Below are 17,466 nucleotides of genomic sequence, written 5' to 3'. Positions count from 1 at the left end.
AGTAACAGGAGCTATATTTAGATTTGTTCCACCCTAAATCAAGATTCTTCTTGCAAGCATCAGTGAGTTGGTTATTTTGTTTTCAATAGCACTAGAGTACAAGTGAGTAACCACAGAACTACAGAACTGCAGTGCTGCAGTCTGCAGTCTGGTACTCTCTGGTACTTTAGCGGGTGCGTGAGTGCCGGTGTGTGCGACAGCCTATTTTTGTAGAGGCAGGCTGGATAATGGGCATGGCCAGGCAAATCTGAAGAAAATATACGAAGAACAAAGGTATAATAGTTATAGTAGCGCAAGTAAACGTCCATATAATTCTTCAGCGTGTTCTTGAAGAAATAGAACCTGTTGATCTTGAAGCCCTTGGCACATAAAGTTCAATTTCAAAACGAAAAGTCATGCGCGGAGGAGCACATGATCCTGCAGGACTGCAGTCTAGTACTCTCCGGTACTCTAGCTAGTGCGCGTGTGCTGGTGCGCGTGACAGGCTATTTTTGTAGAGGCAGGCTGGGTAATAGGCGTGGCCATGCAAATCTGAAGAAAATATACGAAGAACAAACGTATATTAGTTATAGTAGCGTAAGTAAACGCCCATATAAGTCCATATAATTCTTCAGCGTGTTCTTGAAGAAATCAGACCTGTTGGTCTTGAAGTCCTGGGCACGTAAAGTTAAATTTCAAAATGGAAAGTCAAGCGCACAGGAGCAGATGACCCTGCAGGACTGCAGTCTGGTACTCTCTGGTACTCTAGCCGGTGCACGTCATGTTGTACAACAATGCTCCATAACTGCATCAAGAGAGTGTCCATAACCATGCCTTTAAAAAGGCCACACACACTCAATACACCGTCACTGGCACATGTGACCTTTGACCTTGCATGTGACTCTGGATGCCTCCAGCTACAAGGCCTAATGACATCTGTGCACTATCCACATGCACCTCGGGAGGTGGCCTACAATGAGGCCTGCTGAAGGAATTTTCTGGTGTCTACACCAGACCAGAGGGGCATTGATGTACAGGCCAGAGAAGGTTGGCCAAATATTAGTTGCCTATGCCATACTGCACAACATCTGCCTCGGGCGAAATGTCCCACTGCCCCCTGCTGAGGACCTCACTCCCCCAAAGGACAACGACTCAATGTATGCAGGTGCAGTGCTGGCACACAGTGAGTGGGGAGAGGCAGGGATGGTTGTCTGGTGCAGCAACTAATTGACAATTATTTCTAAACACATTACTTTTCACCTCCTTCTCACTTTTGTATTAAGCCATGTTTTGAATATATTGCCTTCACACAATAAGAATCGTCCTTGCACTTCTTCAAGTGAACTTGTATTTTATTGTGAACTGTGCAAATCATCCCAACAACCATACCCACCCACCTCCCCATCCCCAATACATATACCCACCAACCTCCCCATCCCGAAATACGCATACCCACATATTTCCCTTGTGCCCAGTAAAATAGTGTCACAAATATGCAAGTCATTTCAGTGGCCTCTTGCCTTTATCAGACTGCTTGGTCAGTGTACGGGCCACATTATGCAAGGAGCGGTGCTGTGGACCCTCATGAGTGTCATGGAGGTGGAAGTCCCAGGCTCCTGGGCCTAGATGTGTTGCAGGGTGAGGTGCATGCTGGCGTGGAAAATGCCAAAATGCCCTCAGCGAGTTCACTCACCCTCAGAGCCACAGCTGTGCATGCAGGAATCGTCATAGATAATTGAGGCCACTGGAGGTCCAAAGATCTGGCTATTTGCCTTGAGGAGTCCTTAACAAAGTCCCTTACGGCCTATAGCTGCTGCACCTGCATCTACCCCATGTTCCCTATGTCCATCTGGTGGCACTCCATAGAGTCCAGCCTCCTCAAGATGGCATCTATAGAATTCTGTGACACAACCGGTGGACTAAGGAGAGGGCCAGGGCTGAAGCAGGAGGACCTGAAGCCAGTGTCATCTTCATCAGGTGTACGGCTGTCATCAATCTCTGTATCCCGCTCACCCTGGTGATGTAAATGTCTGTCTGCCTCAGTTGTCGAAGGTGAGTCAGGGGGCCGATGGGTTGGTGCAAATATGTTCCATGTGTGGCACTGGCTGGTTGTTCCTCCTCAGGGATCACCATACGGGCTGGCTGTGGTGTGGCAGTTGCAGCTCTTGGGGGCGCTGCAACTGTATCTGGTGTGTCTCCATCAGGTGCAGTGCCAGCTGTGCCATGTTCACTGCTGGTGGAGGGGCCACTGGGCACACTTGTGTGGGCTGTGCCTCTATGACCCCTTTGCACGGCTGCCTTGGCGCTGTTGTGAACTAGCCCTGGTGCATCACTCTTGATCTTCCTCCTGCTTTTGCCATGGCTGGTCTGTGCAGGGGTGGATTGCAGTGCTGCCACTAGTGGAGGTGCCCTGGTAAGTACTGGGGCCTGCCTCATTAGCCAGAGTTCAGTGTGAATCTGCTGGGTGAACAATGGCATGCTGTCAGTCATCATGCGTATTTGTACATGGACTAGCAATACACTCACGTAACATGATGTGTGGTTATGCTACACACATTTTGTTGATGGGCACAGACGGTTGCGGGCAAATGTGAAGAGCTCATGCAAGGTGAGAGTGCTGCCTTCCGAGGGTGTAATGGTGCATGCATGTCCTCATTGGCTGTTGGACTGGCAATATGCCTGTACATGTGGTGGCACTGCGGGTAGACATTGCTACTTGGACATTCACAGAACACATGGGTGCTTCCATGGTTGCATGGCTTCACATACACATTTCCTCTAGAGTGTGTGTGTATTAGCACAGTATCCTATCTTCCCTTGCACAAGCAGGCGGTAGCAGTGTCTTTGTATCCATTTCCATGTGGGTGGCCATTCCACTGTCCATTGGGCCCATCTATGCTGGGGGTAACATGAACGGGATGACCTTTTGGCCAGTGACTTCTCGTGGGAGAGGGAACATTCATACTCAAAAGCATCACCTTGGCTGCTTGCTCCTACTTCGGCACTCCTAACGCCTTCTATCCCTTCCATGTGGGTGATGAAGCTGGTTTGTTCCTCCCATGGGGTCAGCTCAAGGGGCTCGACTGTGCCACCTCCTGTGGCAGAACTGTCACGGCTGTGTTTGCCATTGAGGCTGCGGACCCTGGCCTTCAGGTAATTCCATTGTTTGCAGCAGTCCTCACTGTTCCTTGGGACCCTGTCTAATGCCTCAATGTTGTCCCTGATGCTGGCACAGATGGCAGACTTCTTCTGGACAGGGTTCTACATTGACTGGTGCCATAGAGCTCATCAGCATGAGCCATCACCTCATCTGCAAGCACCTGTAGTTCAGCCTCGCTGAACTAAGCCTCAAGTCTGGCATCTTGCCATTGCTCTTCTCCTGTGTCATGTTCCCTGGGACGTCTGTTTTCGGATGGCAACAGGAAATGGGAGACACAGGGCAGATTGGATTTTAAAAGATGGACACCAGTTCCCATTCCTTCAATAACGCTATTTTTTCTGGTGCTAATTGCACCAGTGCCAATTCTGACAGCACAAATTCTGCCGGCGGAATTAGTACCGAGTTAACCGGTGGTAATAATTCCATCGTTGCCATGCAGAATTACTGTCCAAACTTCCTTTATGGCAGTAATTCTGCTGGACAGAATGACTGTTGCCGCTGATGGTTTGTGTCTGAGCTTGTAATGTGGCGGTAATTCTGCCGGACACTGTAGCAGTAACAGTAATGCCATCCGACGGAATTACCACCGTCATCACCACTCAACTTGTAATGAGCCCCTTTATCGTGTCTTCTGTGATGTAAATAACATGGATGTCCATTTTCTGAGATATTTTTGAGTGCTGGCATAAATATGTAACTTCAAAAGCAAGTCGAGAGTCTGCACTCAGTAATTATGGCAGAGTTCTATTTACCTCTTCTAAGTGACCAGCACACACAACTATGCAGAACACTTCATACTCCAGGGTGGGGGGTAAGCTCCAGGGTATCGCCAACCTTTTAGGAGGCCAACCAAGGACAGTAGTAGAATGGGCATCATGGGCAGTCTGCCCACACCCATCTCTAAACTGCTGAAGAGGCTCTTGGTGTCCTCAAAGCGGTCTCAGGACCTCATAGTACATTTCTGCTTTCTCCCACTTACAGCACAATTCACTGACCCTGTAAATGGGAAAGAGTAAGGGGGTTGCTCTTACTGTGTGCTGCCCGTGGCCACACTGCACTCTGTGCATTGCAGCCCCGTGACTGCACCTTCCTGATAATTGATTGTTCCAGCGCTGGTGGGATTTAATTTAAAGTTGATAGTAGCACCAATGTGTATCAAGTCGTTAACAAAAACAGACAGTTACGTTTGCCCAGGCCACAAACTGCAAGCTCCTTTTTTCAACTTGTAATCATTGCCCTGTATGCAAATACATGTGTGTCCTATTTGTGTATGCTTTCAGTATGAAGACGCAACAAAAAAAGCCTGACACACGTATCTATTAATTGTTGCTTATCTTAGCTTTCCAAATTTCATTCTTTCTTTCTCAGAGGCTCATTTGATGTGTCTTTCAGTAGCGGGGTCTAGGCAGCAGAACGCTGGCCCTGTGACAGGAACACAGGTGAGGGCCCGGGGATTTCATTCAAGGTTCGTTGCCAGGCAACCATGGCCGGAGCAGCACTTTAGTAAATCCTCTCACCTCTTCTCGACCTCAGATTGAGGAATTGTGTCTCTTACTAAGATGACACACACAAGTGAAGGTTCTGCTCAGCGAGAAATTAAGAAAAAGTTAAGGTTTCATGCATTGGAGGAAAAGAGACAACCCTCGCAATATCGGCCCACACGCTTTAGGCTGTAAAACCGGCTCATAAAAGTGCAACTTGATTCGGGAAATGGCTGAATTCCCAAGCGCAGTTGATCATTAGACTTGTCTTACCAGTTGTCAGTCAATGCTTCATGTTTTGGGCTGGCTTAACACAATTGTTGGGGGTGCTCCAACATCACCTGACCTCCTAAAATCAGAGCTTCTAATAATCACTATTGTTACTGCCTCTGAAACAAACTTAACAAAAATTACTGACTTCGCCTTCATTGTGGAGGCAATTGCATCTTTGACCGTGGGACCTACTGTTGAAATAAAAACTGGGGGCAAAGTTTGCCCAATTACATTGTAGCAGCTTTAACAATGTCAATATCAGCATGGAAACACATGAACACTTTCTCCACAGGCTTATGTCAGCACATGTATAGTAAGCAGAATAACTGACATGGATTTATTCTGCCCTCATACAAGACAGAAAGTGTAAAATTGAAAAAGGACACAGTTCCTGCAAATTGTGGCTTGTTTTATCATACAACTGCTCTGCTTAGGATTTAATCGGAGGACTGTGCAAGATACGGCTTGTCTCTTAGAAGATTAATGAACCGATACTAATGAAGGTGTTTGACTTTTACCATATCATATATAGATAAAAGTGATATCCACAACATTTGCTATCTATGCGATTTCATGGAGGAGATGTGGTCGAATCCAAATCCCTCTAATTTATTTTCTTCTTTAAAGCCTTTACGCCGCATATATATACAGGGTGGTGAGGAGACGCCCCACAGCTCACTCTTCCCCCACCTTAATTATTACCCTTACCTACCCCCACATATATTTGCATCCAAATTCGGCTGAAAATATTCTATAGATTTGGATTCGATCAAATCACCTAAGCAGTAATCTCCCAATACACAACATATGTACCTAACTCCATACTATTTGTACATATATTCAGAAATACATACCTGCAGGGTTGGGCGCAGCAACAAAGGGGGACTTACTTTCACAAGGGAAGCATAAACGTGCACACAAGACTTGATTGGTGGAGGATCATGAGAGGGGAGTGCCAGGAAAGCGGATTATGGGACATGTGTTTTGTTTCTTGATCTTAGGTTGTTTAGACAACAAAGGAGAAGTGCATTTTAGGATCCACTGTCACATGCCATAGAATCCTTTTACTTTTGACTTTGCGTTCCCGAAATGATGATTTCTGCTTTGTTGGTCTGTGCTTTTGAAACACATGATTTTAGTGATATAATATACATTCTGATCTTTGGTCTTTATTTGCTTTCCTTTGTAGAGATCATTTTTAATGAACTGGCTGATCTCTGGCACATAAGGGAGAGTGAGCACTGGATAAACAGCACTGGACTTCTTGGACAGCGAAGAATCAGAACAATAGACTCTATAGCGCAAGAGCAGGTCCAGAGTGTCTGGCCATCCAGAGAAAGGCTTGAGGGCTTCCCACGCAACAGGCAGCCCCCACACATGCAGTCAACCAATTATTAACATGCAGATGTCCTTGTCTAACCGCAATCCAGTGCTGCCAATTATGGCCCTGACTGCATGATAATCGGAATATGTATACTAAATAAAAATGTATGTATGTTAAATACAGAGAACATGACTACAATAATCTGCTTCAACATGGACAGATAAGTCTCATCTCAGTTTTCACACTGCATTCTTTTAGTAGAGATAGTTACAGCACTATTCCTCTCTGTCAACGCAATAGTTGTTTACTTGCAATGTAATGCACTGTTTATGATGTATTTGCCTGCAAAGTAATGTTCAGTGTATCATGCAATTACAGGGCACACAACTGCAATCAGTTGCTTTGGGATATTTAATCACTACTCCATGCTCTTTACTTTCACTACCTGTTTAATATAGCCTTTCCAACAAAGTTTCCAAATCCCAAATCAAAATATCATGTCAGCAGTCACTAATTGACTAGCATGGCCATACACACAGTACTTCTCAACAACAGTTAAAATCTGGTAAAGAGTATGCCTCAGTATTAGTCTTACTTGACAAATTATTGAATAAGTGTCCTGTTTTGCAATGAACAGTTCATCATGCAATTTCCTGCACAGTATCTGAAACTTCAATCTGTTCCAGCAGAGAAGACCATCACCTCTCAACTTTCTTTGTTCACTCGACCTTTTAGCACAAGATCCTTATAACAGCTGGCAGAGTACTGTGACTCATATTCTCTTTGCGTGCCAGCAGTCACTTCCTCTCCCAGCAGGACAACTGTTAACGATAATGTTACAGTTCTACCCAACTATCCCAAAGCACTTGTCCCTTTTCTGCAATGTAATCTATAGTTTAACATGATATTTGCCGGCAATGTAATGTACAGTTTATCTTGTTAATTCCCTAAAATGTAATGCATAGTTTATTATGTAAAGCGTAGAATCAGGTACCAACACCGCAAATAACTGACCGTGTTTAGGTAAAGCAAATTAGGCCCTTTACATGAATAACAAAACGAAAAGAAAAGATATGACTGAAGTTTCCTTCAAATTATGTTTTTACTTAAAACAAATGAACTTGATTTGATCCAATTTTGATTTTGATGGATTTATTTAAATATGTTGTGGTTGCAAACATGTGAGCCAAAGAGAAGAAACGTGAACTTGTTTACTAAATAAAGATATATATCTTTATTTGTTGTTAATATGACAAATAAAACACACTGACTTTGAGGTTAACAAACATTTGAAAAGTGTGTGTCCAAGAGAATGCATCACTTCTTTCCTATTTTTATAAATTAAGTCCTTTGTAGATATGAAACACATGCCACTTGCACGCTTAATTGACTAAAGTCACAGTATACTTTGAATAAACCTTCAAGTCCTTAAAATTAAATGAAAGCATATGCTGGGCTAATCTGATAATCCTTCCATGGAAATATAATGTAATCTTCAGAATCGCAGTTCTTGCGAAATCACGATACTATTTGTCTTCCTTTTGCGATACCAGGATGAACTAAAAAAAACAAATACAGATTAGTAACTGTGAGGTATTGATCTGACAGATATAACATTTTAGAATTAACACGTCACAGATTTATATCTAATGAGAACAAAAAATGTTAAACGCATCAACAGAAATAATGGTAAGGATATTATATGATAGCGGTTTTAAAATCGAACATGCAATCCCATAACCTTGTTCCATGAGGTAATGCACCTGCTGCAGAAGTGCAAACTGCATGTCACAGCTGTGAATCCCAATGACATCCTTCAGAGGTGAGTTCTGGGTGAGTACATTGAATTGCGTATTGGGGATGCAGGTTCTTAAAATATTACAGGGCTAGTTAAAAAAGAAGTTAGCAACCATAATTCCAAGTTACTCCTTAAAAGAGTAGAATAAGTCACAAATAACTTCTTTGTGAATCTGCCCCTATTGTACATGTGTATTTTGTTGTGAAACAACGTCATGAAGCAGTTATGTATTTTCATTGTTTACTTTGTCTTCCCAACCCTTATATGAGGGTTGTTGACGTGTGCGCATATTATTCGTTTACTCGGAGGTACCAACATGCAATGATTTTTGCCCATTTCTCTTCCCCACTCTTGACTGTTTATTTTTGTAGCTATTTTGTCTGTTTATAGGTTGGTGAATTGCAGAAACTATGCATAGCCTGAGTTTGAGTCTGTTCTGGCTGGCTGGGCTGCAGCTTGGGAAAGAGAAGTAGGACAAAAGCTGCAACTTTGCTTTGGGAAGCACTAAACTGAAGAACGCGCTGGTGGACATTTCCAAGTAGTTTATCGTCCAATCGTGATTAGACTTTTGCAGAGTTGGTTGGCAGTCAAATCTGTGATGTTTTTCTCAAAATATTATCGCCTCTAACTCCGGTGGCACTGAGAGCAGCCACCAGAGGCATGAGGCATTCTATTTGGCTATTTCGTCCACACCATAATTTTGGATTCTCAGATTGGCCAACCAAGACAATTGTATGACCAATGCAAAATACATTTGTACAGGCACTTTTTCTATCTCCATTGGGAATGTCATGATTTTCCCAAACAACAAATTCACCTACCTAGATCATGTTATGCTCTAATTAAACTGCATATAGCAAACTTATATAAGATCATAATTTCGAGCAGCTGATGCAAGTGGATCTGAAGTCCCTACAGCTCATTAAGTACGTTTGTATGTGTTTTAGGTTTCTTCAACAGTCGCTCTGATCGACAGTTGAAATATTGGCTGACACACGAAGCAACCTTTGCCCTGCAGGCCTCATTACAACCCTGGCGTTAAGGGGTTAACGGCGCAGTAAAAGGCTGCAGCGCCGTTAAACCCTTAACGCCCGATTCACACTTTAACGCCTGCTTTGTGCAGGCGTTAAAGTCCAACCCGCTAAGGGACCTTGGTGCTAATTACGGCACCGTAATTTACGGTGCCGTTATTAGCGCCTTCCCCATTCCCATTGAGCCCTATGGGCCAAAAATGGGAATGGGGAAGGGGCCATGGTGAATGGGGATTTACCGCCCCGCCAACCTTAGAATGGGGCGGTAAATCCACCATCCACCATGGCGGAATCCGGCATGGACCATGGTTTGTTCGAGAGAACTTTGCTTGATTTATTTATTGTTTCCCATTGCCGATATGCCAAAAGAGAAAATACCGACACTGCTCTCGATCGTTTGGCATTGGGTGGAAACCTTACTGCCCATGCACACATTTCTGCCAGAGCTGAGTGCTTCTTGAGCTATGGGCATGTGTCAAAGCACATCTGCAATTGTGCGGTCTTCACTCATTCAGTGTTGAATTATCAAGAGAGCAAGACCGGGCCCTCAGAATGAGGGGTAGTCATAACTGTTCTGTTCATTTACCATCTCTGCCAATGCATTTTTAGATAGACCTTGTATTTTATTAATTTGTCACAGATCTACTGAATTAAAATAAGCAGTCCAGTGCCATAGGCAATGCAATATTCAGCTAATCTTGAGACTTGGATGGCTGAGAAAAAAAAGTCGAGCTACGGCTAGAAATTCCCTTTCTACATAAATCACCCGATTTCAAACCACCTTGCCATCCAGTTTTGATTTCATTTTCATTCTACAAACAGGTGGTCTGTGTAAAGTGCACGCACTTTGGTGCTCCATCACAACCAATGCTGCTTTTTACAATCAAATCAGAGGACCTCATTATAACATTGCCGGTCTGGTAACAACGGTGCCGGCAGGGGCATTGCTAGGGGGGGCTAAAGGGGCTATAGCACCTGATCTTTTGGTTGTAGCCCCGGATAGAATCTCAGGAGCTACAGCCAAAAGACTAGCTAGCCCCCAGTCCCACCAGTTCCGGCATCAGCGTAGCCCCGGGTCTTTTCCAGACCTAGCAACTCCCCTGGGTGCCGGTAGGCTTACTGGCACCTTTGTTAATGGACTGGCAAAGTACAAGTTTGCGGGCAGGAGGCCCTCCCGCCCGGCAGGTCTGACCTGGCGGGCGGAACGGCACCCGCCTGCAGACATTGATGGATGCACCAGCACTGTTGCACACAGTGGCGGTGCATCCGTTTTCCCCACTCTCATTGAGTCCTTTGGAACTCGAGTGGGAATGAGGAGTTACTTTTTCCAGCGCCTGCCTTCAGGGACCGCCAGGGCTGTATTGCCCCGGTGATTCCCCTTTGCCAGGTTCCGGAAAAAAAGCTCAACTCCGACAGCAGCCTGCCATTTTTGCCCGAATGGCTACCGCCGGAGTTATAATGAGGCCCACAGACTTAATGAACATTGAAACTGAAAGGGGAAACTTTAAAAATGTTGTTACATGCTCGCACTGCCCTCCCTGAGCTCACCTAAGCAGTTGACATCTGACAGTAACAGTGTCACACCTGAATAGGAAAAGGACAGAGCAGAGACCATATTTAGCGCACTACATCAATACAACCACCAAAAGATGTCATGGTAAAGAGGCATCAATGCAATTATGGAAAATCAGTGTTGATTGTCAAGCAGTTCTGAACTTGTGCTAATTAATCAACGGTGGGATTATTTGCAGCCATCCCTGGGAGCTTCTCAATGCATGGACAGTCTATCTCCAGCTAGCAAGCCAGTGCAATGAATCCTTCAGCTAACACAGCCATGACGCTACATGTAAGTTTATTTGAGCATACATACAACACTGTAGGCAGCAAATACTCTGTATACCCTTTGTATTTTAACTGTTTCTCGACATTAAGATGAAAGAATCAAAATTTATTTAAAAAAGGTCAATTCAAAAAGGTGTTGCCAAGTGTAAGAGTGGACTCTGGAGGCAAATGATCTCACTGCTTCAACACCAATGTCATGAAGGTGAAGCCTGGAGAAGTGATGATTTTGATGAAATAAACGGTTCATTTCAAAATGTTTGCGCAATTTACATAGTGTAACAAATAGAGGGAGAATCATAGCAATTCATGTTTTAGTGCAAACTTAAAAAAATATATGTGGCATGTAACCAGCAGAATGATATCAAATCATTTACAAAAATAGCAATATGTTAATTTGTAATATGTATTACACATGAAAATGCATGCGCAGAAGTAAAAAAGAAATAAAGACCTATTATTGGGGTTCAGGTGTGACAGGACACATCATACAATATTTGATTCCATGAAACTATGGCCAGGGCCCTCCATTTGAACTAAGAATAGAAGGAATGAAACCTGGAGTACTTCACAAGTCAATGAAAATTAAGTTGATTTAAATGCTGGAAGCACTACTGACTGAACTGGATTTGTGGAAAGGAATGTACGCAGGGGTTCACAATGTTCACAATAGCCAACCATCAGAGGCACCCCAAGAGGATGATGTGATTGACATGTATGGGAAGCTGCCGAGAGATCCAACAGTACTAGACCACCAAGCACATCATCATAAAATATCGTCCTGAGGTCCTTCAAAGCTATTAACAAAACAGATTCCGTACTATGGTTGGAGCAAAAGCATTCATGGGAGTTGTCTAGAAAATAATATTTCTCATGAAGTCTTTCAGTTTAGCGTGGCAACAACATTGGTCTAAACCTTGGTGGGTCACTATGGTCCAAAGTCAACTTCTTCAACAAAGGGATCACTGTTGCTGATTAATACAATATGGCATAGATATTGAGGAAAAAGCAGGATTATTCATCATCCTACAGGTTAGGAGCAGGATACACTCCATAACGGGAAAATATGGGTCACCTTTGAAACATACATTTAAGTAGATATTCTTCCAAAATGGATTCAGAAATAGAGAAAACAAATTCACTGTTCACATCTGGAGGATCATTCTTGAAAGCTAAGTCAGCATCTGAATCAGAGCCTTGTTTCCTGGATCCATTGGGCTGAGGATGAGTAATATATAACCTGGAGACGAATAGGACAGTGCCAGCAACCAGGGTCCTGAGAACCCCATGGTTCCTGTCCAGAACATTTAATGAAAGGACTCAAATGTAAGTGATCACATGCCCCATTGTGTATTTAAATCCTTTGGCAATGGAATCCAGGGACGGAGTGCAGGGCATGTATTTCTCCAGAAAAAATTTAATATGAATTTTCTGGTTTTCTTTCAGAAACCAAACAATGTCCTTCAATCTATGGCATCTGATGAATGAGTAGAATTCGCAAAGGGATTAAAAGACACGGTGATCTGCAGAAGACCTAGTAAAATAATGTCCAAACGAAAAATATGTTGCCCCAGAATGCAGAACTTTGGTGAGGATCTCACACAATATGTTCAACAGCAGCTATCAGAAATACTGCAACTGCTTGCCTAGAAGAAGCAACTTTCATGATCAGAGGGAGGAACATAGGTAGGAGCAAAGACCACCGTGTAATTGGGTGGTTGGGGAATAGATTTCTGAATTGGAGGGACAGGTGAATGAATTGTCAGAGATCGTTGGTCAAAATATGAGAGGCCAGCAGGTAAAAACTGGTCCTAATGCTCCTCAATGCACTGTCTAAACTATATCTAGGTGGACAATAACAGGAGGACAAAATTACAAATCAAAATATACAACATGAAGATGAAGGTGGGTATAGTAGAAAAGGCATGCCAATGCCAACGCTTGGATAAAGCTTCTTTTATATCATGTAAAAACAGCCCTGAGCTTGCTGAAAAACAGGTAGAACCAAGCGTGACACCGTTGTTCCTTGATTTAAAAAATAAATAGTAAAAACAAGAATGCAAATTTCAGTGAAGAGGAACATGAGTCAATCGCTCGCAAGAGAAAGGAAGACTCCATGAAGACAAGACCTTGATTTTCTCTTTCAGAGATTGATTACCACTTCTGAAAGAACAACAAATCAATCCTAAAAGAATATTGACACACTTTAAAATAAAAGAACAACACTTACTGGAAAGCCCTACACACAGACCAAAATGTAAAACTGTATCGAATTTAGATGCTGAAAATGAATTTGTTGCTTCATCTAAGATGACTCTCTTGACACACGCTCTAAGTGGTGGAAGAAACCCACTTAACAACTCATTTGAATGGCAGGAGCTGCACAGATAACCTGGGTAGAGTTCAGAAGTTAGAGAAGCACATATATGTGAAATTATTTGCAAGGCATACAAGGAGGCTGTGCTGATTTCAACAGCAGGATTGCAATTCAGCAGTTGCAAAGTACAGGGACAAATATTCTAGTTGCCATATTAGTTGATCAGGGTTATCTTTAAACTGTTGATCTTGATGGGTCTCTTTTATAAGGTTGAGAATGTGAGTAGCCTCCTCAGAGGAGAAGGCTAGGATTTCTGCTCTCTTGTCGGTCAGGAAGTCTATTTTAGAAAATGACATATTATGTTAATGTGGAATTGCAACTGGTTAGTTTGTAAATACTGCCTACTGTTAATTAAAGATTGATTTCAAAGGGATAGGTGCAATGTCCCACACATTGGAAGAAGAAAATCAAACATGAGAAACACAGGGGAGGGGGACTGCACACTAGGTTAGAGAGGATGTCTGGCAGAATTACCACCATATTATGCCTTGGCGGGAGTGCGCTCATCCACCATCAGTAATGGTAATGCTGTCCAGCGGTATTACCACTGAAATTGACTATAAAGCGTGAATACCACCCAGATACAACAGTATTTCCGTTACCGTCGGCACAGCACTGGATATTTCCTGTTGACATCCAGAATCCACAGTTCGGCAAAATGTCACAGGAGAAGGTAAAGGATTGGGTACCCGAAATTAAGGAAAGGTCACAGAGTTAGAACTCAATGTACTAGTGGAGAAAGTGGTGAACCATGCTGAGGAGCCGTATGGCAGCAGGCAGCGCAAGCCCTCTGTCTAGAGGAAAGCTGCCATATGGTCCTCCATCAGGCACAAGGTGGCGACTGTGGCTGCAGTCTCCCTCCTGTGGAGAGGAGAGAGGGGATTGGGAGCGCAGAAGCTGCAGCAGGAAACAATGGCGATGGTGGTAAGTCTCTCAGACCCCACTTACATGTAAATGCACTGCGCAAAAGCATGCATGTGGCAGCATAGATGGCCACAATAGGCAAGGGAATGGGAAAACACATGGCAATCAGTGCAAATGCACAGTGAGTGCACGCATGTGCCTGTGGAGGTGGGTAAATGTTGCAATGAGCATACAGCCCAGTTGAAATGTTCATGCCAACACATGGAGGAGATCATATACCATGAGACCGTGACATCAATGAATGGCATAAAAGGCTTGTGTAAGGCTTGGATGCCATTCATGAATGTCATGGCTCATATTTAATCATTTGTATGGAGAAGAGGAGGGGCTGAACTCAACTTGCATTCCTGCAACTTCGTTCCTCTCCATCATACAAATGCTGACGCATATACACTGGCATGGATTATCATGCCAGCTCAGATGCTGGCGAGCCCTATGGGGACTGCCTGCTTCATCCACCAGCATAAAGCGGTAGGTCCCCATAGGGATCCATTGTACATGCTCTCTGCCATGTGAGCATGGCAAACAGCACTCACAAACAAAGGTAAATGCTGCCTGGCATGCAAGCATGTCAGTCAGTGTCTACAGACCTTGCACTTTGGGGGGCACACGTGAAGGTCAAAAGGTGGTGTACATGCTTGTATGCTGCCATTTGCCATTTGCTGAGTATCTTCTCGGTCCTATTTCTTTTTTCATTAATCGGCGGTGATCCGCCTCACTTTCGTTTCCTTCTGGCATTTATGTGCCGGAGAGAACGCCCACGCAGTAGACAGGTGCAGCCGGTGCAGCCGGCACACTGTCAATGCGCTAAAGGTGCGCTTAAGGCAAGCCCGTCTGTGCCCCTCCGGGACAAGTCCAGGCTCTTGGCCATAAAGGATGGAAGTATTTATCCCCTCTGTGCTCACACCTCTTATACTTGTGGTGAACTTACTGCCCTGGCACTTGCAAAATCATCCTGGCCCCCTGGCTTTCTATATTACCTTGCCACCACCACCACCGTTCCAAAGAAGACCATCAGCCCCCATTCCACACTGAAAGCTCTCTTGGTTGATGCCCATTCCGTGGTGGCCCACCGGGATGACATTAGATATACTTTAGAAACATACACACCTAATGTGCTATGTATTACTGAAACTTGGTTAAATGTCCATTCCGGCCCTGATATTGCTCAACTACTTCCTGCTAACTATGATATATTCCAACTGGATCGGACACCCCCCCAAAGCTGGAGGTGGAGTTGCCTTTGTAGTTGAGAAAACATACAGTTGTCAATTAATACAATATGCTCATAACCTTGCATGTGAGCTACTTCTTATTAAATTGCAGGTATCTACGGAAAATTCTGTTTACTCCCTTATTGTGTATCGCCCCCCAGGTTATGTCACCAATCAATTTGTGGTTGATTTTGTGCAAATCGTAGCTGGCCTAGCTCTCATCTATCCTAAGATAGTGGTGCTGGGAAACTTTAACCTTCATCTTCAGCAGCCTTCTGACTCCCAAGCGCATAAACGTGTTACCTCTCTTGCAGACTATGGCTTCCCTCTCTGCAATCACAGTCCTATGCATGAAGGTGGTAATCAACTTGATATGATTTTCTCTTACATATCTCACCTCCAAACCTCCAAGCCCCTACCTGTGCTATGGTTTGACCATTTTCTAATTCTGTTTGCTTTTCCCTAAGTCAAACCCCCTCCTCTTATGAAATTCCAATTACGTTGGTCCAAGGTCCCCACTAATGTAATTTCTAACTCTGTTGTAACAATAACTCAACAGAGTAGAAATAAGGGCATGAATATTTGTAATGCTTTAGTTACTGCCCTTAAGCACACGGCCCATACGTTGGCCCCTTCACAGCTGCTTCCCACTCGCACCATGCCTTCAGAACCTTGGTACTCTTCGATGATCCCCTCTGAGATGTTCTAACCCCAAGGATTCCACAAAGTGCATCCACAACCTTCCACGTAAAATACTGTTACCTCCCACCCGTGAAGGCTGTTCAGCATTGACCAACATTACATCACCCAGTAGCTGTTCACAAAGACAGTTGGCATTCATGTCACCAGCCGGGTTTGTCTCTCGCCATTCAATTATTACTCCCAATTTGGTCTGTTCTCTTCCTAGTTGCTGGTCAGTCAATTCGCTAGGGTTCCAATAGATGTTAATAAGGAGTACAGAAAAACAATCTTTATTCGTTCCTAATTTAAATGCAGCCACAAGAAAGTGGTGTTCCAGACACCATTCCCCCATCTTGGAAAAAAGATTAGATTGTTTGACAGCTATGAGTAGACCACCCTTTGGGCGACCCTTGTTGGAACCGTGTGCACAAATGGTGACCACAGTAAACCCTTCCCAGCACAACTGCTCCCTTGACCATGTCTCCTGAAGAAGAACAAAGTCAAATTGCGATAGATAGCTCGTAACTTCTTCATTATTCAAAAGATTCAAACAGCCCCATGAGTTCCAGCTCACCAGTTTGAGAGTCAAGGCCAACCACCTCCATTCCTGTTTGTTCAGATCCGATTCATCATTAGAAGACTTATTAGCTTGGTTGGGTTCTAGTTGCTCAACTTCACGCAGCCTAGGCTTCTGTTTTAATGTCACATGAATTTTGTGTTCATAGATATCAAAACCTAGTTTTTGAAATGATTCAGCCTCCTTTAGCAACAAAGAACTTACCAAAGGAAAAGGAATGACAAGTCTTACATAGTCCTATCTAAATCTGTGAATAAAATCAACCAAAGTGATGTCCGCAGATGTGATCAAACTGAGCTCAGTTATAGTAGCTAATAAAGATAAAATGTATGATCTATTTAGTGAGATATGTCCTGGGTCTATGAATAATACTTTCAAAATCAAACCCGGGATTTCAGGAAGCACAGGTTGTCTTAAATCAGTGTCCAGGTTATCAGAAAAAGAGCCAACAATATCAGATTTGTGTTCATAGAAAGACATCGTGGTCAGCTCTTCCCTACCCTCTAGGTACATTCCCCTGACACGTGACCGGAACTTCTCCTGTTGGCAGTCTAGAAAGATTTATTCTCCTGGTACAATTGTTTATAGAGGTCTGATTCTCACCCAGCACCTTTAGAATGATATGCCTTAAATCATATTCTTTTGCCTCTTCATCAGTACCATGAGCACCAACACTTGTCTCATAGTTAGCGTTGGAGTAAAGAAGCTCACGTTCCCCATTCACATCGTTATCAATAATAGAGTCAGTGTCAGTCCTCCCAACATCATTGTTGCTACTCCAATCCACACTGCCCAAACCCTGTGTTAA

General features: G+C 43.8%; 1 protein-coding gene and 1 non-coding gene across 3 annotated transcripts in view; one reads left to right on the top strand and one right to left on the bottom strand.

Moving 5' to 3' along the window:
- Positions 1-5,977: 5,977 nt before the first annotated feature.
- LOC138565380 (small nucleolar RNA SNORD18) lies at positions 5,978-6,056 on the top strand. Its single transcript, XR_011301267.1, has one exon. It is a non-coding gene; the product is annotated as a small nucleolar RNA SNORD18 (small nucleolar RNA).
- Positions 6,057-7,424: 1,368 nt separating this feature from the next.
- The window catches only part of LOC138537956 (complement factor H-like), a 498,187-nt gene continuing 488,145 nt past the window's right edge, over positions 7,425-17,466 (bottom strand). For both annotated transcript variants that reach the window (XM_069641492.1, XM_069641493.1), the window contains one exon: positions 7,425-7,776. In XM_069641492.1, the coding sequence (XP_069497593.1) occupies positions 7,744-7,776 (33 nt within the window). In that variant the 3' untranslated portion in view covers positions 7,425-7,743. The remainder of the gene's footprint in view (positions 7,777-17,466) is intronic.

This window comes from Ambystoma mexicanum, chromosome 1q, assembly GCF_040938575.1.
Source record: "Ambystoma mexicanum isolate Mex_15411 chromosome 1q, UKY_AmexF1_1, whole genome shotgun sequence".
NCBI classification, from domain to species: domain Eukaryota; kingdom Metazoa; phylum Chordata; class Amphibia; order Caudata; family Ambystomatidae; genus Ambystoma; species Ambystoma mexicanum.
This window is presented reverse-complemented; position numbering and strand designations above follow the sequence as displayed.